We start from the raw sequence: 25,901 nt of genomic DNA, 5'->3' as shown, positions 1-25,901 counted from the left end.
CCTAGATCCCTTGTCTTGAGGCTTTTTAAAAAATCTTTCCTTGGCTGGCTGGAATCTTAGGGGAGGTCTCAACAGAGGGTCTTAACAGAATATTCATTAGCTTTTTAGGTGTGTCCTTCAATATGTTCATTCATTAAAATGTGTGTATAAAGGGGCCAGGATTATTTTCTGGTTTGGTTTTATTTTTAAAGAATATTATTGAAGAGGGACTGGGCTGAAGCAGGTCTGTCCCAGGACAGTCTGTACTACATAAACCATTTGCCCCAAAGTGTCCTTGGTTAGGGAAGATAAAACCTTGTGATTTATTAGCTGGCTGTAAACTGCTCAAGTGGTTTGGCCTTGTGTAATTATTTTGTCTCAGTTTCCCTTTATTCCACTTGTCAAGGAATTCCCCTAGCTTCTTACTATCCTGCCTCATTCCCCTCTATCCCTGAAATCTTTTCGGATTGATGAGGGAGGACAGTCCGTTTTCAGTAACTGGATTGATGAGGGAGGGCAGTCCGTTTTCAGTAACTGCTTCCTGCTGACAAGGGTCATAGTCCCTGTGTATGTAAGGCGAGAATGTCTCTCCCTGCCTGACCTAGGGGGGGCAAGGGAATGGAATCTGGGACCAGAAGAGAGAGGTCATTAGCTAATCCTTCTAAAGTAGGGATAAGCTGGAGTTCCTGAAGTGTCATCATCCTAGAGGTGACAAATTTGACAAGAAGGTTAGTGGAGTTGGGGACAATTCTTTGAAAGCCCAGTCACCACCATATCTGTATCAGGTTTTTGGGTTTTTGAAGAGGAGCTTGAAGTTCTCAATGGGTTCAAAAGAGTAGGTCTCAGATTATGGTTCTTGTGGGGATTCACAAGAAACAGGTTTAATTTGAGATAAGTGAACCCAACTGGCTATCCCTGTGAGCTTTATTGCAGTTGGGTTGCTTAGTAGAACCTGATATGGACCTTAGCACCTGGGTTAGCATTAAGTACAATGCCTGAAATATGTGAGTTGCTCAGTAAAAATTTGTGTTTAAATGAGTGAATTAATGAGTCAAGGTCCCTAACACAAATGCATTTAGAACTGCATGTATCGAGGGTACCTGCCAATATACAATGTAAAGGTACATTATTCTTCATGATAGAGCCCTGTTTCACAGCTATGAAAAGTGAGGGCATAACACCATAGGAGATGAGGAACAAAACTAAGAAGCTAATGTTTAAAGTGATTGCCCTCACGTAGCCATTCACAACTGAAAAGTAGAGAGAGGGGGCTATGGTAATTCTTCTGTCCCCACCAGACAAGCTCATGGCCAGCTGAAGGGTGATTAAAAGTCACAGAATGAAATGCACGCTGTCACTGTGGATTCTCATGAGATGACTTCTCAAGGGTACATAATTCTCTCTTGCCTTATCATCTTTGCCTCTTTTTCTAAAAATCAAATACCATGTTTAGTGACTACACACTAAACTTGATTCAGAAACACTTTCTGGTGCCTCGAGGGGAGATTAATATAGAGATAACAAATGGGGGTTGGTAGATAAGTTTGTCTCTTAAAATGCTCATGCTACAATTATTTTGTGCTGCCCACATTTATGCAGGCAAGTCAGTCATTTCAATGTTTGAATTTCTGTGTTTCAGTATCCGCTGTGTCCTCTTGTTTTGAGATTCCCAGATGATAAAATGGAGCGTGAATTTCCTCAGCAATGCTATTTGCTTCCTCTTTCACTACCTTGATGACTCCATTGCAATATAGATAACCCAAAATTGGACAGAGAGCACTTCTGGAATTTTAAGAAATAAAACTGTTATAATAAACTATTTTGAAACTCGTGTTTGCATTTCAGCCTAAAGCTTAAAGAGAAAAAACAGGGATATCTTAGTGATGGAATGCATCTTCTGCCCATCCTAACGATTTCACTTTAAAGGTATTATGTGATGGATATGCTTCATTAGACAGCTTGCATATTTTGAAAACTGATTTAAAGCATGAACCCTTCTCCACCACTCCATGTGTTGCTGAGTTGGCCTGTTATGAAAAGCACATCTACCAATAGTCTGCCTTCTTGGGCAAATAGTGGGAAGAGAGTTGACTAATTCTTTGAATCTGAGCTTGACATACGTTGGGCATTGTTTTTCTAGTTGGAGATGAGGGGGCTGTTAACAGTGGTTCAAAAATGGTGAAACTCCTTGACACTCAGTCTTACCTGCCTTTCTCAAACAAAAATGATATACGAACAAATAAAACAGAAACAGACTCCTAAGTACAGAGAACAAACTGAGGGTTGCCAGGCAGGAGCAGAGTAGGAGGACTGGTGAAAAGGGGGAAGGAATTAAGTACAAATTGGTAGGTACAAAATAGTCATAGGAATCTTTTCTATTTCTTCTCAATATGTTGTTCTCATGTGGAGGGCCTACAGTTTGGGGGTGCAATTAAGCCTTTTCCATTCCCTTTCTCTGCTCCATTTCCCCAGCCCATGACTGAATAGAGAAATCTGGTCATTGATTAGCAACATGATTTGGTCCCAAATTGGCTGCAGTTTGGGTGTGCCAATTCCATCAACCAAAAACCATGGAATAAAGAAACAGTGGTTGGCAGGATTCTGGTAAAAAATCACCATTCAATATCTTTAACAATAGTATAGTTACAAGGATAATGAAGAGGTGGTTGTTTGGCTCTGCCTTTGGCTAGAGACTAGATTATATGAAAAGCATTCTAGGGAACCCCTAGAAATGTAAATAATATGCAACAAACATCCTTTTAAGCGTATGTCTGAGCTAACAAGACAGTAGGGAAAACTCCAGGGGAGCAGGAAAACCAAATGAGAAATGAGCAGCAAAGTTACATCTGACCTGATGATTTTTGCTGATCCAATAAACTGTGGGTTGGGTATTAAAGGCAAAGCAAAAAATATGCAGCTTGGACCTGGTACAAGGTGGGGAGCTGGAATGAAGACTTATGCATGCCCCACATCTTCCAAGAGCTGCAACCTCAAGTAAATCAGAGGGACTAGTAAATGTTCCACCCACCAGAAAAAAAAAAAAAGACTATAATGTCTTTTCACAGCCTTGGAGAGGGAAAAAATTCTTTTTGTGTTTTGTGAAAACAGATGTGCTCGCAGATGAATTAAATTTGAATTTATTTTGACTGCCAGGAAATTTTACTGTGATAGTTCTAAGTACATCACATTCTAGGTCTCTGGAATAAACATATTTTTTCAGTTTGTGAATCAGAAGCTCAATCAATTTAAAATAAGCCAGAAAAGGACAATTTTTTTAATGGAGTAGAAAAAGCAGGATAAAGAAAGAAAAAAAAAACTCACTATGATAAAAATAATTCTAAAAATATTAGCAATCAAAATACTGTAGACAGATTAAACTCACTAGTACAAAAAAAAAGAACTGCAAAAAAATATTAAACTTTAGTCAGAAGATTTATTGTTAGTAGTAACATCCTATATAATAAAACCCTAATATGCAAATCAACCTAATGGCGGAACAACCGGTCTCTATGATGTGCACTGACCACCAGGGGGCAGATGCTCAATGCAGGAGCTGCCCCCTGGTGGTCAGTGCGCTCCCACAGGGGGAGCGCTGCTCAGCCAGAAGCCGGGCTCATGGCTGGCAAGCTCAGTGGCCATGGCGGGAGCCTCTCCCGCCTCTGCAGCAGTGCTAAGGACTCCTTGGGGGATGTTCTCCTGTTGGCTTGGGGGAGCGGGCCTAAGCTGGCAGGCAGACATCCCCCAAGGGATCCCAGACTAAGAGAGGGTGCAGGCCGGGCTGAGGGACTCCACCTCCCTCCCCCCCCCCCAGTGCACGAATGTCGTGCACCAGGCTTCTAGTAGTTAAAATATTAGAAGATACTATTAAGTAAATGTATTACATTTATTATGAAACAGGAGTTCTACCATGAATGAGATACAAGTACAAAGGGAGCCTGATTGCTGGAACAGGAATGATTGAAGACAAGCAAAACCATATCAAAGAAACACAGCAGCCAGCAGGATGTGGTTCCCACTGGTCAAATTTAGGACAATTCAGGCATCCAAAGTAATAAGAGTAATGTCTTTCACTGATTACAACACGTTGAATTTTTTTAATGATTTTATAGAGGACTTCTACTTCTGGGAAGATGGAGTAGACATATTCCCTAATCCTTCCACTAAATATAATAAAGCCCCTGGACATTTTACATAGAACAAACACAAGAAAATTCTTAAAGGTGTAGAGAAGGCAGAAAGACTAGAGTCTTGGAGACCAAGGAAGGGTACGGGTGTGTGTTCCCTGGGTCTTCTTTAAGCCTCATATATCCCGGAGTTGGAGTGAAGAGACCAGAAACCTTGAAATAGCAACATGCACAGACAAAAAGAAGGCCCAGCAAAAGGCCTGTTCTCTAGACAAAGAACTGAGAAAGGGCAGCCTAGCAAGGCGGAAAGCTTTTAGAAAATAACTGCTCTACTCCCTCCAAACATCAAAGGTAAAAACAACAACAACAACAACATGACCCCTCCTGTACCCATGGAGCAAAGACTAAGTAAGGTGCTTATACTTTCACCCTCCCCAGACGGTAAAAGGGCACCAAACCCTACCCACTACCCACTCACTAGGATGAGATCAGAAAAGACAAAGAGATAGTCTGGGAATTTCAACCACATCCAGGAGTAACAGGCAACCACCTCAAAGTGTCTGCGGGGAGCCTGGACTTTTATGCACATGCAGCAATAAAGAGGTGATCCCTCCCACTCCTTCCTGAGATGGTGTTAGAGAAGGCTGGTGGTGTCTTTGAGGCCCTATGCTAACGAGGCACTTTCCAACCAAGGAGGTGTCAGAGGAGGCCTCAGGGAGAGCTGGAATGCTCATCTCCACCCACAGGTAAGACAGAGCAGTCTCCTCTTGGGGAGTTAATGAAGGCTGAGTGGGGAGCCTGATTCATAGCCGCACCTGAGTGTAAAAGACCTACTTGACAATGATGAGGCAATCTCCCCTTCCTCTGCCAGAGCCAGCTAGCTTGTCAGAGAGGTCTTCAGAAAGAGAGTCAGCTAAGTGGAGCTTCTCAGACTCAAAACAAATATCAAACTTGGACTTCAAAACTATCCCTTCAAAGAAGTCCAGATTGAATTAGCTCAGTCTATGGAGCAATTTAGGCCCCAGGGCATTGGGGAAAGAATAAAGCAGTCATCTAGCAACTCTTAGAGCTCATGGGATGGGCATGGTCAGGGAAACAGCCAGATGGAGCCATACCAAAACCACTGTCATCGCAGGGTGATGAGGAGTTCTCCATGGCTGTGCCCTCTGAGGATCAACATCAGAGACTTCACACAGGGGAGGGGAATTAGACTCTCGCTGTGGTCGGCAAACTGCGGCTTGCGAGCCACATGTGGCTCTTTGGCCCCTTGAGTGTGTCTCTTCCTAAGCCTTAGGAGTACCCTAATTAAGTTAATAACAATGTACCTACCTATACAGTTTAAGTTTAAAAAATTTGGCTCTCAAAAGAAATTTCAATCATTGTACTGTTGATATTTGGCTCTGTTGACTAATGAGTTTGCCGACCACTGTAGAGTATTCCAGCTAGTTACTAAAAATTAAACAAAGGCAACCCAGGGGTGGGATTTTTAATTCTCTATACTATATAAAAAGTAAGAAGGAGCCCAGCTGGTGTGCGTCAGTGGTTGACCTCTGAACCAAGAAGTCACAGTTCACTTCCCGGTCAGGCACATGCCCAAGTTGTGGGCTCGATTCCCAATTGGGGGCATGTAGGAGGCAGCCAATCAATGCTTCTCTCTCATCATTAATGTTTCTATCTCTCTCTCACTCTCCCTTCTTCTCTGAAATCAATAAAAAAATATATTTTTAAAAGTAAAAAGGAATAGATGAAATCAATTTTAATATTGTTTTATCAAACCACACATATACAAAATGTTATCAATTCAACACATAATTTAAAAATTTTAAGTATTGATTATTTTAATTACACTTACAGCACATCTTAATGTGGACTAGCCATAGTCACGTCTTCAATAGCCACACGTGGCTAGTGGCTACCACATGGACAGTACACTTCTATAGTTTCTGTATTCTCAACATGCATTTTTTGAAATTACAATTAAAATGCATTCTTATATTCTTTTCATAACTAAAAAATTAATAAAAAGAATGTAAATTGAAAAGCAAAATAGTGTATGCTGTTCAATCTGAAAATCAATTTTTTTGAAAACTGCTTTATATTCACTAAGAAAAGTTTAGGAAGGCCAGAGGTGCCTGGATAGTGAAAATGAGCACTATTACCCCTTTTTCTGAAAGGCCAATGGGCTGCCTTGTCTTGTGTGACCTTTCCCCTTAGGGAAGTGTTAACATAGCAACAGTGATGAGCAGAGGATCCCTGCTCTGCATAAAGGCTCCCGCCCAAATGACAGGCTGCTAAAAGCCAGACTCCACCAAAGTCTTTTTTTAATGAGATATTATTGACATACTAGTGGCCCGGTGCACGAAATTTGTGCACAGGGGAGGGTTCCTCAGCCTGGCCTGCACCCTCTCCAATCTGGGACCCCTCGAAGGATGTCCTACTGCCAGTTTACAGGGATCGGGCCTAAACCGGCAGTCGGACATCCCTTTCGCAATCCAGGACTGCTGGCTCCTAACCACTCACCTGCCTGCCTGCCTGCCTGATTGCCTGTAACCACTCTGCCTGACGGTCTGCTTGCTCCCAACTGACCCCCTGCTGCTGGCCTGCTTGCCCCAAAATGCCCCCCCGCCAGCCTGATCACCCCAAACTGCACCGCCTGCTGGCCTGCTTGCCCCTACTTTCCCTCCCCACTGGCCTGCCCATCCCCAACTGTCCCCCTGCTGGCCTGCTCACTCCAAACTGTACCCCCCCCCGCTGTCCTGATCACCTCCAACTGACCCCCACTGATGGCCTGCTTGTCCCCAACTGGCCCCTCTGCTGGTCTGCTTACCCCCAATGGCCCCACCCCCCACCAGCCTGATCACCCACAACTTCCCTCCCCTCTTGGCCTCTAACTGCCTCTACCTTGGCCCCGCCACCATGGCTTTGTCCAGAAGAACATCTGGAAGGTCTCCCAGTCTAATTAGCATATTACCCTTTTATTAGTATAGATGAATTATTTTATAGAATGGGAATTTTATTACAGATGGTTTCCCATGGCATTTTTTCTAAAGAAGTAAAAATTACTTTAAAAAATGTTTCAGGAAGACTTTGAGAAATTTACAGTATCTGCTTTTCTTCCAAGAAAGTTGTCACTTTAATGCCAGAGTGAGAATTATTTGTATGCTTTGTATGTCAGCATTGGGCCACTGTGACTGGGGCACTTAGCTTGACTTGAGAGTAATTATGTTGCTCACTGGCTGGGAGGAAGGGTGTGTGGCAGAAGAGATAAATACTCGGTTCTGGATTATTTATAGATTGCTGACTTTCTGGATTGATTGTGCAAGCCCCTCCTTTTATTGATGTCCACCTTCTATTGACAGACATCTACCCTGGGAGAGAAATGAGATGGAACTCTCTTTCTTTTTTTTTTTTTTTTTTTTTTTAAATGTATTTTATTGATTTTTTACAGAAAGGAAGGGAGAGAGATAGAGAGCTAGAAACATTGATGAGAGAGAAACATCGATTAGCTGCCTCCTGCACATCTCCTACTGGGGATGTGCCCGCAACCCAGGTACATGCCCTTGACCGGAATCGAACCTGGGACCTTTCAGTCCGCAGGCTGACGCTCTATCCACTGAGCCAAACCAGTTTCGGCGGAACTCTCTTTCTTTTCATTGTAAAAAGCATTTGAATTCCTAAGGTGTGATAAGGCCACCCAGCCATCCACAGTCAAGGTACACATTTTTTTTTAATTTAAACTTTCTTCTATAACTGTTTTCTTGTTACTTAAAAGCTAGTTTTTTTGAAACTACTTCCAAAGCTTTTCAAGCTATATATGTCCTTGGAATGAATTTATAAATTAGAATTGAGCCCGGCCAGTGTGACTCATTGTTTTAGCATCGACCTATGATCCAGGAAGTCACAGTTTGATTCCAAGTCAGGCCACATGCCCGGGTTGTGGGCTTGATCCCTAGTATGGGGCGTGTAGGAGGTAGCCGATCAATGATTCTCTCCCATCATTGATGTTTCTTTCTTTTTAAAAAAAAAAAATATATATATATATATAATTGTTTTTTTACAGAGAGGAAGGGAGAGGGATAGAGAGTTAGAAACATCGATGAGAGAGAAACATCAATCAGCTGCCTCCTACACGCCTCCTACTGGGGATGTGCCCGCAACCAAGGTACATGCCCTTGACCGGAATCGAACCTGGGACCCTTCAGTCCACAGGCCGACGCTCCATCCACTGAGCCAAACTGGCCAGGGCTCATCATTGATGTTTCTATCTCTCTCCCTCTCCCTTCCTTTCTGAATCAGTAAGAATATATTTGAGAGAGAGAGAGAGAGAGAGAGAGAGAGAGAGAGAGAGAGAGAGGAGTGTATATGTTTGTAAATAACAAAACATGTATTTGATGCTCTTAGAAAGTCTTATTTTCTTTCATTAAAACTTGTGCAGTATAGGGAACACCATAGATTCTTTTAATTTGAAGAAAGTTAGAGGGAAAGGTACTAATTCAGAGTTCCTTGGGAAAATGTGTCACTTATATATTTTTTTATGTTTAGTTTTTTTAATCAAAAACTGAAATATTTTCTATTCAGAAAATATATTTGGATCTAAATATCTTCTATAATTTAAAACCTAAAATATCAATTTAAATATTTTAAAAATTGTTGGGATTTTTTTTTTTTTTAATAAGTTAGGTTACTGAAGTTCTACATGTTACTGGATCACCTGGGGTAATTTTCTGATTGGAAAATTAAGAATTATAGTCAGAGGGGAGGACATGAGAATTTTTAAAGAACATATTCAATTTACTTTAGAAGCCGAACCTCTCTTATCATGTGACTTGTTTTGTATGTTCATTATACTATATTATCACATAAGCATTGCTGCTATTGGAACAAACAGTGACAGTTGATTCGGGTCATTTGAATGTCCACTGTCTGTTTTAATTTGTATGTTTGTTTTGACTCTGTCATATGCTCAAACTTCAGTGGAAGTCATGAGAACCTATCATTATTGCCTGCTCCCTCCTTAACTTTGGAAATATTCTTTTTTACTCAGAGGGACCTTAACTTTGATGTAAGGGATTGTTTCTGTGGACAACTGTTTTCTTCCTTGCCAAGTAAGAGAGTTGTTGTGAACTCTTCGTGATGCCTTCCCCAGGATATTTGCAGATTTGTTTGGGAAAAGTCATTTCATCCCCAACCTTTGCATCTCAGATGCTGAGGTACTGGGGGTGCCATGGTGATCACGGGGAAGCAGGCCAGCCGGCATCCCTGGCCCGGGGTCCGGGGGTGCCGGCTGGCCTGTGCCCGGGCTCTCTCTACCTCCGATCACCATGGTGATCACGGGCAAGAAGGCCCTAGGGGGCCCGGGGGTGCCAGCTGGCCTGCGCCCAGGCTCTCTCTGCCTCCGATCCACGATGCGATCACCGGAGCCTTTGCCCACCCCCCACCTCTTGCCTGCTGCCTGGGTTTTCGATCCCTTTCGCCTCCCAGGATTGTGCCTATGTATGCAAATTAACCGCCATCTTTATTGGCAGTTAATTTGCATATCACCCTGATTAGCCAATGGGAAGCGTGTCGGAGGTACAGTTAATTACCATGTTTATCTATTATTAGATAGGATAACATCATATTAGTTTCAGGTGTACAACATAATGATTTGATATATGAATATATTCCAAAATGATCACTGCAATAAGTCTATTTAACATCCATCACCACACAGTTACAAAATATTTTCTTGTGATGAGATCTTTTAAGATCTACTCTTTTAGCAACTTTCAAATGTACAATACAGTATTATTAACTACTAGAGGCCTGGTGTATGAAATTCGTGCATGGGTAGGGGGTCCCCTCAGCCCGGCTTGCACTCTCTCCAATCCAGATCCCTCTCACAATCTGGAACCACTGGCTCTTAACCGCTTACCTGCTTGCATACCTGATGCCCCTAACTGCTCTCCCGTGCTGGTCTGATCCCCCTAACTTTTCTCCCCTGCCAGCCTGATCCCCATAACTGCCTAACTGCTCTCCCCTCCTGATCTGATCCCCCTAATTGCCTAATTGCCACCTCCTCCCTTCTCCCTTCTCGCGCGGTGCTGGCTTTCTCCCTTCTGCTTTCTCCTGCAGCGACTTCTCCCATGGCCTCTGCAAAAGGGACCATAGCACTGGACCAGCCCTCACAGCCGCTGCGGCGGCAGGCCCTCGGCCCTTGCAGCTGCTGTGGCTTTGTCTGGAAGGATGTCTAATTAGCATATTACCCTTTTATTAGTATAGTCACCATGCTGTATACTACATCCCTAGGACATATTTATTTTATAATTGGAAGTTTGTACCTTCTGACCTCCTTTAGCCATTTTGCCCACCCCACATTCCCTCCTTCTGGCAACCACCAATCTGCTCTATGTGTGATTATTAAAAAATATTCCACATATAAGTAGAAAGAGTACACTCTAAAATAATGATCTAAAGAATAGTAAATACATAAACCAGTAACATTGTCTTTTATAATCATTACCATGTACTATGTAGGGAACATAATTGTGTGTGCTACACTTTTATATGACTGCAGTGCAGTGGGCTTGTTTACAGTAGCATCAGCACACCCATGTGAGTAATGCATTGAGCTACAATATTATGATGGCTACAAAGTCACTAGGCAATAGGAATTTTTCAGCTCCATTATAATCTTACTAGAGGCCCGATACATGAAATTCATGCAAGAGTAAGCCTTCCTTCCCCCGGCTGCCAGCACCAGCTTCTCTCCAGCACCCAGGAGCTGGGCTTTCCTCACAGCCCCAGCTTCATCCAGAAGGTCATCTGGAAGGATGTCTGGAAGGACATCTGGTCTAATTAGCATATTATACTTTTATTATTATAGATGGAAGCACCGACATATATACAGTCTGTCATTGACAACAATTTTATGCAGCTCATGACTGTATTTCCTAATGCAGTCCTTTACATGTTATCTAACCACAACTGTAGGTCAGTGCATGAAATTCTGTATCACCAATATTTGGTCCATTAAAAGATGTTGTGTGTGTTTATATAATCCCTATTATGCCCTACTCAATTGTTTGCTTCAAACCAGTCTGTGTTTATTGTTCCACGTGCTTCCTGTTTCCCTGTTTCGCCTTCTCCCTCCTGTCTGACTGGGAGGGTCTCTCCATCACTCTCTGTGTGTCTGCTCCACCCTTGCTATTCTGTCTCCTCACATACTAATGAGGGGATGTCTGTTTGTGTACTTCACTTGGAATTTAGCATGCATACCTTCTTTTTTTGTTTGTTTTGTGTGTAAAGACTGCTTTCTAGGTTGGATTTGAGCCAAAAAAGTGCAGAAGTCAAAACCACACACACACAAAAATAATGAGTAGACTTTTTCTTTTTGTTATTCCCCATTTTCTTCCTTGTCTTCCTCTTCTATGTAGGAGAGCTGGGTTTGGATCTGTACTGAAGGCAGTTTAAGGGATTAAGTTTGCTTAGCTGTTTTTAGCCTTAAACTTCATGGTGATTAAGTTGACATTCATTTCTATCAACCCCTATTTCATCAGTGTAAAGCTACTACATCAACACATTTCCATAGAGACTGACATACACTCCAGCACTCTCCTCCTCTTCAGAGCAGAGAAGTCAGATGTCCATCAGTCACAGGAGAAGTGCTCACTGACCCTGGCATTCCTGCTCCATGCAATACCAATCAGCACTGACAGAGCACCTCCCTGTTCCAGGCACTCAGCTGGTTACAGTGAGGAGCCAGTGATGGATAAGAGGCATCTACTCCTGCGGAAGGCAGTACAGGGCAGCGCTTACAACATAGCCTTGGATTCAGGCAGACCTTATCCTTACGAGCTGTGTGAACTTGGACTTATTATTTAACTGTCCTTGGCCTTAATTTCATTATCTGTAAAATGAGGATGAATCATAGTACCACCTCAAAGGGTTGTTTGATGAGAAAATGATATAATTCTTTTAAAGCACTTATCAAGGAGACTGATAGAAAGAACAACCGTCAATAAATATTAGCAACAGTAATTAGGCATAAAAGCAAGCTCACAATCAATCTATGGGGAAAAAGACACGCAGTCCTGTCAGTCTGGAAGGGCCGTATCACAGGTGTAAGTTAGTGCTTTGGGGACAGAGATGGAGGTGCCCTGCTGAATGAAGGACTCAGAGGGAGCCTTGTCGATGAGCAGGCACTTGCAGGAGACTTTAATCTTGGAGAACGGAGAAAAATCCTCACTGGGTCATTTCTATTGTCCTTTGTTCAGTGTAACTAGTATGTGTGTGGTTTCCAGAAACTAGGAATTTGACTTTTCTTTTATCCACATTGAGAGGCCTCCTAAAATCCTTTGTACAGTCAACTATTTAATTAGATGTAGTTTGTCAAGGTGGATAAAATAACAGAGGACATGTTTCTCTATGGAAATTGAGAATTGCTAAGGGAACATTTCCATGACCGGTTCATGACTGTGTTAGTAAGCCTTAATTATACACAGGATAAGGCAAACGTAGATTTACAGTTGTGAGTACATGAAACACAGAGTCTGCTCTTGTATTATTATTATTTACTAACTATTGTATTACTTTCCATACAAACAACTGTAAAGCTATATTTGCCCCACCCTGTATTTGTTGAGAAACAACTGAGAACTGAGAAGCACTCCCCTACCAGAGAGGCAAAGGAGGGCCCTGTGACTTCAGGTTGCTTCCAGCTTGGAAAGCACTGAAGGAAAGAGGAAGTCCCACATCTTGTGTCTGGCATTTAAGGATCTTCATTACCTGACTCTAACCTTCTCATCTACCTTAATTTTCCATCTTCTCCAATGAAGGGCTTATATCCTTTAAAAGCTTGTATCCACCTTCTCCCCTAAATGGTAATCCATTCTCCATTCAGCCCTTGCTGATCATGTTCCTTCTCCCATTTTTGTCCTCTTGGCCCATTCAAATCTTGTCCAAACCTTGAGATCCAGGCCATACTCCCCCGTCCTCCCCTCTCCATGAAGATAAGGTAGCTCCATCTCACAGTCATCCCTCAGCACCAGTATTGCTAAGGTGGCATTAGGGTCCCATTCTCTTTGCCTGCTCTCTGTATTAAGTGTACAGATCAATCTCTCAAATCCTACTGGAAATCCTTAGTCATGGGTCTTCTTAGCTTTCATTAATGTGCTCAACTACATTTAGTACCATGTATATAATAGGTGTTTAATAAAGAGTGGTTGGATACCTGTGCTCATTTCCCCTAGGGCAGGCACATACTGATGGTGAGGAGTCCCATATTGAGCACAATTCAGCACCTCCTCTTTCAGAGCTTGCAGATTAGCAGTGTGGTCAGCATTTGTCAGGTAGACAAGATGGAGAAACTCTCATATGAGGTAGGAAGTGGTCAGTGCCCTAGATTTCCGAAGTGGAATTCAAAGGAGGAAGACTCTACCCTGTCTTTTCATTTGTGCATTTTCAACACCTAATGCCTGCCACATAGTGAGTGCTCAGATATTTGTCCACTAAACTAAAGGAGTGACTTCTACTTATAGAGTCAAGAAAGCCTTGAAAGAAAGATATTTTATTAAGACTTATCTAGAAAGATGAGTTGGATTTGAGAGGTATAGATGGAATTAATAGCTTGAACAGAGAAGTTTAAACAAATACTTTTCTCTTAAAATCCTCTTTTACACATTTTCCTGTTTACTCATCTCCCACACCTGACAGCCTAGAATATGAGGGGAATTAGAGCCATTGCAATCTTGTTTTCCAGGCCCCAGTGAATCTGGAGTCCTGAGACAAAATCATGGCCTTCCATCACTGCGTGAGTACATGGCTCCATGAACTACCAACACCACATTGGGACAAGCTCCACAGAGTCAGGGCAGCTTCCTTCCTACCATCTGGCAAAGTGCTCTGCTCTCACCAGCCCTTGCCCTGCCTTCTGTAAGTTTAGATTGGTGAGTGGGAGAGCAGAGGATACACAATTGGGTATCAGTTCCGATATCAAGAGGGATATAACAGGTCTGGAACCACATCTGGAATGTCCAGAGTTAATCCTGTCAACCACTAAAGCAGTGGTTCTCAACCTTCCTAATGCCACGACCCTTTAATACAGTTCCTCATGTTGTGGTGACCCCCAATTTCATTGTTACAAACTGAACATAATTAAAGCATAGTGATTAATCACAAAAACAATATGTAATTATATATGTGTTTTCCGATGATCTTAGGCGACCCCTGTGAAAGGGTCGTTCAACCCCCAAAGGGTCGCGACCCACAGGTTGAGAACCGCTGCTCTAAAGGGTCATAGAGTATCTCTCACCTCTACTTCTCTCTCTCTCTGTCTCTTTCTTGCTGTAACTAAGCCCAACTCTATATAACCTTTCAATCCAAGCACCATCTTCTAAATTCAGATTCTCCAGAAGATATTCTTTGTTCAGCTTGGGTCAGGGCTGCCCCCTGTGGTGCGAAGTGTAATGGCCCCCAGAGATTTCCACCTCTAATCCCCAGAACCTATGAATGTGTTGCTTTACATGGAGAAAGGAATTGTGCAGGTGTTATTAAAGTCAAGATCTTGAGAAGAGAAGATTGTCTTGGATTGTCTATATAGACTCAATTTAATGACATGCATTCTTAAAATAGGAGAACCTTTCCAGGCTGCGGTCAGAAAGAGCAATGTGACTACCACAGCCACCAGATGGACACATTACAAAAAGCTTTAATTGCAATTGTAACAAATTACAGACTCACTTGGAATATTAACAGGAAGGCAAGGACTGGCATCTCTAATACAGTTATTCAGCTAATAATGAGCAGTGCTGGCATTTGATTCCAAAATTTAGGAGGGAAAAACCAGCATCTCTGCAAGAGACCCATCTCCTTTTTACCGAGAGGCCTCATAATTGATAAGAAAGTATGAGAGCCAAAACCGGTTTGGCTCAGTGGATAGAGCGTCGGCCTGTGGACTGAAGGGTCCCAGGTTCGATTCCGGTCAAGGGCATGTACCTGGGTTGCGGGCACATCCCCAGTGGGAGATGTGCAGGAGGCAGCTGATCGATGTTTCTCTCTCATCGATGTTTCTAACTCTCTATCCTTCTACCTCCCTCTCTGTAAAAAATCAATAAAATACATTTTAAAAAAAAAGAAAGAATGAGAGATTATTGTAACTGGAAGACAAATAGAGCTAGAAACATTGAAGCATACAACAGACTGACATATTTCAGAGGAAAAGTGGGGGCAGGAATAGATTAACCAAAGAACCTGTATGCATATATGCATAACCCATGGACACAGACAACAGTGGGATGAAGGCCTGGGAGAGGGAGGGAGCAGTGTGGAGGGGGTTAATGAGCATAAAAAAGGGGACATCTGTAATTCTTTCAACAATAAAGATACATTTTTAAATCCTTCATTTCTAGAGGATAACATTTCTTGACAAACTGATAAGATTAACCTTATTTTTAAATATCTAAAAAGAAAAAAAATGAGCACAAAATGTGTACATAAATAGTCTGAAGACTTGAAAGCAGGTTGAGGGATGAGGTGTAAAATGAAGGGTAGCGAGCAATTTAGTACCAGGACATAGAACTCCGGGCCAAGATTTTAAGTTCCTAGAGCCATTTTGGAAAATACCCACATTAGTTACTATTAATTACTATACAATTCATATTTAATTTTCATTTTAACACTGCAGCCAAGTTGTGGAGGGAGCTGAAATGCTTGCCAATGATGTTGTGTCTGTGGAGCTGGGAACCTTGCGATGAAGAGCACTGAGAGGGGATTTTGTTTGCGTGTCTCCTGAGGGTCTTTGGAAATAACCTAAGAGAAGCCAAACTCCAAAACCACAAACATGTTCACGCCCGTTTTCTCTGTGAGAGCCAGAATACAAACATTCCAATGTCCCACAAGTGTTTTGTTGACTTATTTTAAATCATTTTATGATGTGCTTGGCAAATAGAAATATAATTCCTGAGATGTAGAAATACCAAATGTTCATAATACTTTAACATAATACAAGATAATACAAATTCCATGTTGCAAAAAAATAAAAATATCTTAAAAATAAAAATAGCATTTTAATGATGGCAAGATTCCTTCTCAAAATTTAAAAATATTATTACTTCCCATGAAAAACACAAGTTATTACTATCAATATCAATATTCATGGAGTCCTTAATTTGTTAGGTAATTTGCAAACATTGTTTCATTGAATTCAGTCCTTGTAATTAATATGTAAGTATCATTGAAGTATTTTTTTTTTAATTTCTTTATTGGTTAAGGTATTACAAATGTGTCCTCATTTCCCATTAACTCCCAACCTCCCCGCCCCCCCCCCTTCCCCATGCTCTCATCCCCCTGTTGTCTGTGTCCATTGGTTTGGCCCATATGCATGCATATAAGTCCTTTGGTTGATCTCTTCCCCTTACCCCCTCCCTCCCCTACTTTCTCTCTGGGGATTGATAGTCTGATCACTGTTTCTCTGTCTTTGGATCTGTCCCTGTTCATCAGTCTATGTTGTTCTCTATATTCCACAAATGAGTGAGATCATGTGGTACTTATCTTTCTCTGACTGGCTTATTTCACTTAGCATATTGCTCTCCAGTTCCATCCATGCTGTTGCAAATGGCAATAATTCCTTATTTTGTACCACAGCATAGTATTCCATTGTGTAGATATACCACAGTTTTTTAATCCACTCATCTGCTGATGGGCACTTAGGCTGTTTCCAAATCTTAGCTATGGTGAATTGTGCTGCTACGAACATAGGGGTGCATATATTCTTTCTGATTGGTGTTTCTGGTTTCTTGGGATATATTCCTAGAAGTGGGATCACTGGGTCAAATGGGAGTTCCATTTTTAGTTTTTTGAGGTAGCTCCATACTGTTCTCCACAGTGGCTGCACCAGTCTGCATTCCCACCAGCAGTGCAGAAGGGTTCCTTTTTCTCCACATCCTCTCCAACACTTGTTTGTTGATTTGTTGATGATAGCCATTCTGGCAGGTGTGAGATGATACCGCATTGTCGTTTTGATTTGCATCTCTCGTATAATTAGTGACATTATTACTTCCATGAAAAACACAAGTTATTACTATCAATATCTAATATTCATGGAGTCCTTAATTTGTTAGGTAATTTGCATAGATTGTCTCATTGAATTCAGTCCTTGTAATTAATATGTAAGTATCATTGAAGTATTTAATCAATTTGCCCCATAGTAAAAGTAGCGCTATCCAATATACTAGAAAGTCTTAAAGAAAAAGTTGGCAATCAAATTGTTGTCAATTATATTACTTAATAATTTATAGTTACTTGAAATTGAGGATTTCTGGTTCTGAATTCTATTGGCATGGTGTAGTAGACAGAATTCATAGGTAACTTGTAAGATTCCCACCCCTGGGGTGCACACCTTTTATGATCTTCTACACTTAAGTGTGGCTAGATAGAACCTTTGAATATGATGGGCTAGTCACTCCCTTGTTTAGCTTATGTTAGGTTATATTATATGGCAAATGGTAATGGGTTAGTCACTCCCTTGACTATGTTATATAAGACTGGAGGGAGGTTGGAAGTCAGGAGATTAAAAGCTTGAGAGGCTATGGAGTGAGCCATGCTGAGATTGTTTTTGACCTACAACCAGCCAGAGAATAGGAGCCTTAGTCCTTCAACCACAAGAAACTGAACTTAGCCAACAACATGACCTGAGAAGAGGACGCCAAGCACCCAGGGTTGCATGGATCAACCCTCACCCCATTCACCTGATGTTGAAGAAATACTGAGATACCCACATACACACACCAGGAGGTAGTCACTCTATCTCCCCACTGTTACACAGGAACATCAAAGTCATAGCACCCAAGACCTCAAAGGACAATAGAAGTTGTTCTTCAGCCAGCCAGACTGTGTGCGTACCTCCTGCTTGCCACTGTGTTCTCAGAGGGTATTGCCTCCCCCACCCCACCCCAAGAAACTTTTCCTTGCTTAGACAAACTCATATCCAGCCAGGAAAAGGAGGCCAGCTCTATTGTTGCACGAAATCCATACAAAAAAACCCCAAAACACCAAAAAGGTCCAATTCAGATTTCTGTCATAGCCCTTTTTTGCCATGTAGTCAGCTGCTGAAGCCAAAAAGAACCTGAGGCACCTACACCCAGGTGCAATGAGCAGGTGCGGCTCTCCCACCGTGACCAAGACAAAGGCACCTTTTCGGCTCTCCTGAGACCAGTGTCATGTCCGCTGACACCACTGCAGCCACTCTGGAACTCTCCTCTCACTGCTCCTGCAATTCAGCATGACTCCTGTTCTGCACAAGGTTTTCTTAAATCCCACGTCCTGCCCAGCCCACACTCAGCCTCAGGGAAGGCCCTTCTTCCAAAGGCTCTCTGGCAGCAGGCTTCGTTCCTCACTTGGGGAATGGTTGTTAAAACTGAACAACGTGTGTCCTGGGGATTTCTATCATATTTCTGAACTTTGACTATATGGAAGCTGAGCTACTTATACACAGATTAACCACTACAAGTTGATGATTAGTGATGAAAATGCTAATGTTCTTGTTTCTCCCTAAAACTGTGGATGCAAAGTTCAACAGAAGACCCAGCCAATACTAGATTTGAAACAGACTGCAAACTTCATATGTTATTTCGTGCTAAGCCTGTAATAGTTGCAGAACTCTGATAAGTGAACGTGGTTTTTACATCTATCTTCCCAGGATCTGAAAAGTGTCTTACATAAAAGAGTGATCTTGAAGCAGATAGCCGAAGTGTTGCCATAAACACATAAAACTCCAACCTTTGCTTTTAATGAGCTAAGTTTTTTATTCCCATCTCTCAGAGAAAAAACTGCATGAAATGAGAAGACAGATCCAGCTCCATAACCAGTGGTGGGGAGATTTGAGAAGATGAGTATCCAGATGTTTAGAGACCCACGTGTTTTCAGAGATTAGTGGGAACTGTGGTAGATAAAATGGATCTCTTGTCCCAGGACAAGACACAGATCTTCTCCTTTGAAGCAGTGCGTTATTCTATAGATCTGAAAAAATAAATTCATATGTGAATACATAACACATTCATATAAAAAGAGACCTGGTTGGTGGTCACAGACTATTGTAAATTTCATGTTGCCTTTAACTCTGCTCTAGAACATCAGTTGATCAAATTTCAAGACTTGCTCCATTGATTCTTGATCTTAGAGGTCCTGAATGAAGCTTTGTGACGTAAGTCACAGGGACAAAGACATAGTGGGATATTAAACAAGTATGTGTGTTTTTCTTGATAATATTGCAGAGGTGAGCTAAATGGTCAAATTACTTTTCCTTTTGGTTGGGCTGTATATAAATTCTGTTTGGTAACCACAGTATTTTATGCTGCCATCTGGCCCTGGCTGGTTTGGCTCAGTGGATAGAGTGCCAGCCTGCGGACCGGAGGGTCCCGGGTTCGATTCTGGTCAAGGGCACATGCCTGGGTTGCATTCTTGATCACCCATATGGGGCGTGCAGGAGGCAGACAATCAATGATTCTCATCATTGACGTTTCTATCGTTTTCTCCCTCCCCCTTCCTCTCTGAAATCAATAAAAAAAAAATTTAAAAAAAAGCTGGGCAACAATGTGTGGTTTTGATTAATAATAATTGATTTAAAATTATGTTTGGTAAACAAATTTTCTCAAAACCTGAAGTCCATGATGAGGTTGTAATAATGAATGGGGAATTGATAAAGAAACACAGGTAACAGAGAAGAGACTTATGGCCAACCAGTCTTTGATGAATAATTTTACCAGGAATTCTCAATCACTTTTGGATTACTCTAGTTTGTCTCTAAATACAAATTAGCACCTTCTTTATCCATTCATCTATTGATGGGCACTTAGATTACTTCCATAGCTTCGTTATCTTATATAATAAGAAAGGAACATGCTAATTAGCCTGGGTATGCTAATTAGCCATGACCGGATATACTAATTAGTCATGACCAGTATGCAAATTGACCATCACTCCAACACAATAATAAGAGAGGGATATGCTAATTAGCCCTGATATGCTAATTAGCCATGGATGGTATGCAAATTGACCATCATTCCAACACACAAAGATGGCCACGCCCATGTGGTCAAAGATGGCCACCACAAGATGGCCTGCAGGAGAGGGCAGTTGGGGGGGACCCAGGCCTGCAGGGGAAAACAGTTAGGGGTGACCAGGCTTGCAGGGGAGGGCAGTTGGGGGGGGCCAGGCCAGCAGGGGAGGGCAGTTGGAGGAGACCCAGCTGGCAGGGGAGGGCAGTTAGGGGCAATTGGGCAGTCAGGAGAGGGCGGTTAGGGCTAACCAGGCTGGCAGGGGAGGGCAGTTAGGATAAATCAGCCAGCAGGGGAGCAGTTAGGCCTCAATCAGGCTGGCAGGGCTATGGTTAGAGGGTGATCAGGCCAACAAGGGAGGGCAGGTGGGGGTGACTTGGCCTGCAGGGGTGGACAGTTAGGGGCAATCAGGCTGGCAGGAGAGTGGTTAGGGGCAATCAGGCAGGCAGGCAGGTGAACGTTTTGGAGCCAGCAGTTCTGGATTGTGATCAGGCCTAAATGGGCAGTCGGACATCCCTTGAGGGGTCCCAGATTGGAGAGGGTGCAGGCTTAGCTAAGGGACACACACACACACACACACACACACACACACACCCATGCACAAATTTCGTGCACCAGGCCTCTAGTTGTAAATAATGCTGCGAAGAACATAGGCATGCATGTATCTTGAATGACCCAGGGTTACAGGAAATTACATATAGGAATTCACAAAGATGGAGTCTATCCTTGAAGAATGTGACTTCCACTGCCTGTGTCAATTGAAAAAAAAAAATTTGTGTGTAAATGGACCTGTATATTCACACCCAAGTTGTTCAAGGGTCAACTGTGCTTCAAAGGGAATCACTTGTTTAGAAATACGGAGAGCCAGAAAAAAGCACTGTGCTAGGTACTGGGGAGAAAACTGGGAACGAGGCAGGTTCTGTGCTTGTGATACTCTGCCTGCCCTCAGACCCATTCTCTGCCCTGCTCTTGCCCTCGGGGGCTGATTCCCCAGCAAACACTTGGCCTCCATGGTTTCTGGATTCTGACTCGGGGAAGTCAATGAGTCACCAGCAGAAGGTCAGAGGGCAGCATGCGAGAGGGTCAGGGTGTTTCTCCCCGTCTTCCTTATCGCCTGCCCTGACGTGGCAGTCACTGTTTCTTCTGCCCGTGGCCACGGCTCCTGGCAGATAGCCCCTCTGCTATGGCACCAGCTCCTGCTACATTCTGGTAACTCTCTCTTGTCCTTGACCTTGAGACCTAGGGGCAATCACAGTTTCCCACTGCAGTGAGACCTTAGATACTTTCTCACTGCGTGTTGGAGTGACTAACTGCTGACACCTCTAAAAAGCCCTTAATTAAACTTTCCTCAACTAAACTCTCGTTTGATGAAGTCTACTGTTCTCTCCTAGGATCCTGCCTCATGTAGGTCCTGCCCTCATTTTGTTCACCAGGCAAGTCAAGAAGCTGTGAGCACTCGGGGTGAGATGAACTGTGATGAAAATCCTAGGTTCTGGCCTACTGGGTTAGAAGTTCACCAACATAAGGAACAATGGGAAGAATATAAAGTGGAAGTTATAACAACCCAAAGCAAACACTTAGGGGTCACTGAACCAAACCATTCTTTCGGCTTACGTTTATTTATTTAGAACTGTTAGAGGTAAAGACTGGTGTAGGGGAATTGGAGAATTTAACCTGGGAGAATGAGATCAATTCAGTGGGATTGAAAACTAATAAAAGTAAATTAAGAATTAGCAGGAGTCACTGTAGGGTTGTAAATACTCTCCAATAATTCCTCAGTTCATGAAGTGGGTTGTCAGCTAGAGGCTGATTTACATAATGAATAACAGAGCATTTCCTCTACATTTTCTCTCTTTCCTAAAGCATTTCTGGGTCGAGCAGGACAAAAGTGGGGGGGTGCGCCCCGAGTAGGGTGCACAGCTGGCTCCACACTGCAGGGTTAGGTGTCTCCCTCAACCACAAAACTTTCAGCGGTGGCTTCATTTTCCTCAACTCTACTGGGAACAGGAAACAAACAAGGCAGCAGGAAAAGTGCCCCAAGGCCCATGCTGCAGGGAGCAGGTATTACTGACTCTCCTGCTGCCTTCACTATGAACTGGCTCATGACGCTTTGGCCTAGCTAGATACTGCCACCTGCCGTCCTTTCTAAGTCCTGAAGAGGAACCCAGTCCTCCTGGATCAAGAGCCTTTCATTTATGCATTTACTTCAGAAACTACTCTTGGTAGCCTCTCTGCCAGCAGCTGGAGATAGAGGACCTGACTCATGAAGGAACAATCACGTATGCAGAATACTACAGTGTACCCTGCCCCACACAATGGCAGCATGATGCCAGGGTACTGAGAGAGCAGAGGGCACTGAGGTCAGACGAGTAATCTTCTGGGGAGTAAGACTAAAGTAAATCCTAATGGATAGGTAGGAATTTGCTAAAATAAGGGGGATTGATGGGAGAGGAATAGCAAGAGAGAAAGCAAGAAAGAAAATGAAACCTGAACATGGTGGGTGCAGGGGGAAGGCAAGCAGTGTTCGATGGGAGGTCAGCTGGCCCATCACAAGGGGCCTTTGATTGATGGTCATATCCTGGAGACAAAGTGGAGCCCTTAAATGATTTTTTAACTTGAGTGACATGATCAGATTTGTCCCATGATGCCTCAGCTGGGGACTGTGGAGGAGCTCATTCGGAGGGAAACAGGGCAAGAGCAGGGTACATGGAACTTCCCAAAGTTCTGAAGGAGGGTAATAGAATAGAAAAACTTCTCAAGTACTGTGAATTTTCCAAAGAATATGGAAAATTAAGTTAGACACACAGACTATTTTTTTTGGTGAGTAATGAATAAACTTAAAACTCAGTAAATCTAAATAGGAGAATATAATGATCCCCAAAGTGTTACGAAGCTTGTCTCCAATGAACGTTGAGGTACTTAAGTTCATGGTATTTAGTTCCTGAATCCTGTCTGGGTTTTCAGGGCAAACAAGGCAGTGAAAGACAAATCCCCTTCTTCTTAAGGGAAAGGGGACAATAAGGAAGATTCCTGCTCTGATGGAAAGGAGGAGAGCGCAGCAACAAGCCTGACCCCTGAGCACAGTGCACCTGTGCTTGGCAGGAATCCATCCTTTCAGGGGGGGGCCATGTCTCTCACTCCCACATGAGCAGGGGCCCAGGCAGAGCTGGTCCACAGTGCACAGGGCATGCCCTGTCCACCCTACACACCCTGTCCATGCTGGCATCGTGAGGTGTCCAGCTCTGAGGCCTGAGGTGAGAGAAGGGGAGTTGGTACTGCTTTCGACTTTGCTCTCAAAGGGCTTTTCTGCATTTTAAATAATAGAAGTAGAGAGTGCTGAATTTGACCATTCTTGTGGATGGGCTTTAGGGATTTGGGTGAGTCATTTCAAAGCCATTCTACAATAGGCAGGGACATGTGCTAGACGGTTTTTGCAGAATCTGGACAGAAGATGTGGGAATAAACCAGGGGAGAACATGCTAGCAGGGAAGAGGGAGAGGGAATTGACCGATTCATATTTAGAAGGAAAAATCTACAGGCCTTGATGATTCGTTAGATTTGGAGCTGGTGCAGGGGAAGGAATCCAGTGTGATGCTCAGCTTTCCAGTTTGAGTGGATGGTGGGGCCACAAACTAAAATGGAGAAACCAGGAGGCAGACCAGCTCTGGAGGCAATGAAGGGTTCCATTCGGTCATGTTAGTGTGAGTCATCTATGGAGCATCCAGGTGATTATTTCCAGGAGTTGGGGAGTTAATCCACATGGGTAAGATCAAAATGCTAACCTATTCTTAGGGCAAAGTAGTGGGGCATGGACTCTGGGATATTTCCATTGTGTAAATTTTGAAAAGGAGAAAAATATTTTTGGATAAAGGTAGAGAAACCTCATATTAGTGGTCTCCTAAGTGAGGTGGGGAGACATCACGCAATGATTAGGTGTTTTCCTTTTAGGGACTCCTACTATTTCTGTAAGCATTGCCTCAGGCACAGAAACCAAAGGAACACGCCGGACCTCCTCTATGAAAATCAGTCTGGTAGCCAAAGGCTAACGGAGCCTTTGAAATAAGCCTTCAGTTTTAGGACACATATCCATTTCTCCATTTTACCCTTTCTAAAATTAGAGGAAATAATTTCGACAAAATGAGACATTTCCCATGGTTTAATCACTTAATAAAGCAACTGAAGAAAAGAGGTGAGACTTAACATATCTTTAAAAAGGTAAACTTGAGGTTATGGGGAAATTGGGTTTTAAAAAATACCATGCTTTAATGATAGTTTTGTAATGTTTCTGATGGACAATTGACCAAAATAGATTAGAATTCTGCAATACCAAGCATCCTAGAAGCAGGTGGGGATGAAATAGGGTCTCCTAATAGTGCTAGAGCTGAAGTGCTAGAACCCCTCTCTCCCTCTGAGATAATCCTTGATCAAGCTGACTGACATGAGGGTTTCTCTTGATTTCAGCCAAGCATTTTCTTGGAACCCAGTGGCTTCCTGGCAAGAGCATATTTCGATGTTTCTCATTTGCCAGAATGAAAACTCTAGCAAGGGTCTCCTATTTTGCAAAAATAAATTATAAGTGCTTTGGCACTTTTTATTCCTAGGGAGATTCTCCTCAGTCTTCTTTTCCAAAGTAAAGAGAAATCAAGTTTACAAACATCTCAAGATGGTCCATTTTAATTAGAACCTTTGAAAGTTAGAGCTAGATGGGACCTCAGGAAACAGATACTGAGAGCTTTAAACACATGCCTTTCGAGTCAGGCCACCACATCATGCTTTGAATAAAGTTGTATCTACAACTAGAGTTCAATATTTGCACTTCATGGGTGTTTTTCTGTGGGAAACTTTGTTTACCAAGAGCTTTGTTGAATGAATAGCACTACATTTGAGGCATGCCAGATAGTTATGTAATCATATGATTCTTTGCCAAAACTTGCCTTGAAATTTACAAAATGCTAGCTAAGTGAGAACACTGTTTTTTCCAAATGTGCAATTGCAAATTCAAGTAAACAGTATTTTTAATTAAATTATTGACTAGAACTTTAAGAAGTGTAATTCATTCACAGAAGAGAAAAACAAATAAAATTTGTAATGAAATGTTGGACTAGCAGGAAGAGCAGTCCCCAAGAACATGTCATGGTACCTCAGTCATTTCTTTGGCTAACGTGATGATGTATTGTGTGAGGGATACAACCAGGAATATACAATTCTCTTAATTCAATCAGTAAGTCAGCTAAGAATGCTTACATCCTGTCCATTGGACACACAGTGTTCTACTTGGTACTGTTTTTAAGAGAGAACTTGGAGCAGAGTCCCTATCTTCTGAAACGTCACATGTAGAATGGGTTGAACTCTCTGGGAAGCATCGGTCACTTCTCTGTAGCCTGTGGGGCGACTGATAATGTCAGAGAGAAGCAAAAAGAACCATGGAACCTAAGGCTGGTTGCCTGGGGCAATGGGATTTTCACTTTCCTCCCTGAAGGGAATCTAACTCTATGAGGAACAAAATGATGGATAAGTATATGTGCACAAAGGAGGTAAATACTATAAACTAGTTTATGAGGCCGCAGTTAGCTAGTTGTTACCTAGGAGTACGCAGAATCCTAGTAAAGAGGAGTGAGAAACAAGAAAGGAAATGCTGCTGGAAGGAACTTCTGCAGACTGGAGTTGAGGTCACGGGGAAGGAGCCTTCCTGGGAAAACTCTACAGTGTTTTTCTTCCTCTGGGTGGCAATCATCTCATATCGGTCTTGGTGATAACCAAGCATGTT

At 42.6% G+C, this 25,901-nt stretch overlaps 1 protein-coding gene across 1 annotated transcript in view; it reads left to right on the top strand.

Annotated features, from left to right (window-relative positions):
• Positions 1-1,733, top strand: part of LOC132215911 (alcohol dehydrogenase 1-like) — a 33,598-nt gene extending 31,865 nt beyond the window's left edge. Inside the window, exon 9 of the mRNA XM_059664879.1 lies at positions 1,619-1,733. Within this exon, the coding sequence (XP_059520862.1) occupies positions 1,619-1,643 (25 nt within the window). The 3' untranslated portion in view covers positions 1,644-1,733. The remainder of the gene's footprint in view (positions 1-1,618) is intronic.
• Positions 1,734-25,901: the final 24,168 nt, after the last annotated feature.

Source organism: Myotis daubentonii, chromosome 1 (assembly GCF_963259705.1).
Source record: "Myotis daubentonii chromosome 1, mMyoDau2.1, whole genome shotgun sequence".
NCBI classification, from domain to species: domain Eukaryota; kingdom Metazoa; phylum Chordata; class Mammalia; order Chiroptera; family Vespertilionidae; genus Myotis; species Myotis daubentonii.
This window is presented reverse-complemented; position numbering and strand designations above follow the sequence as displayed.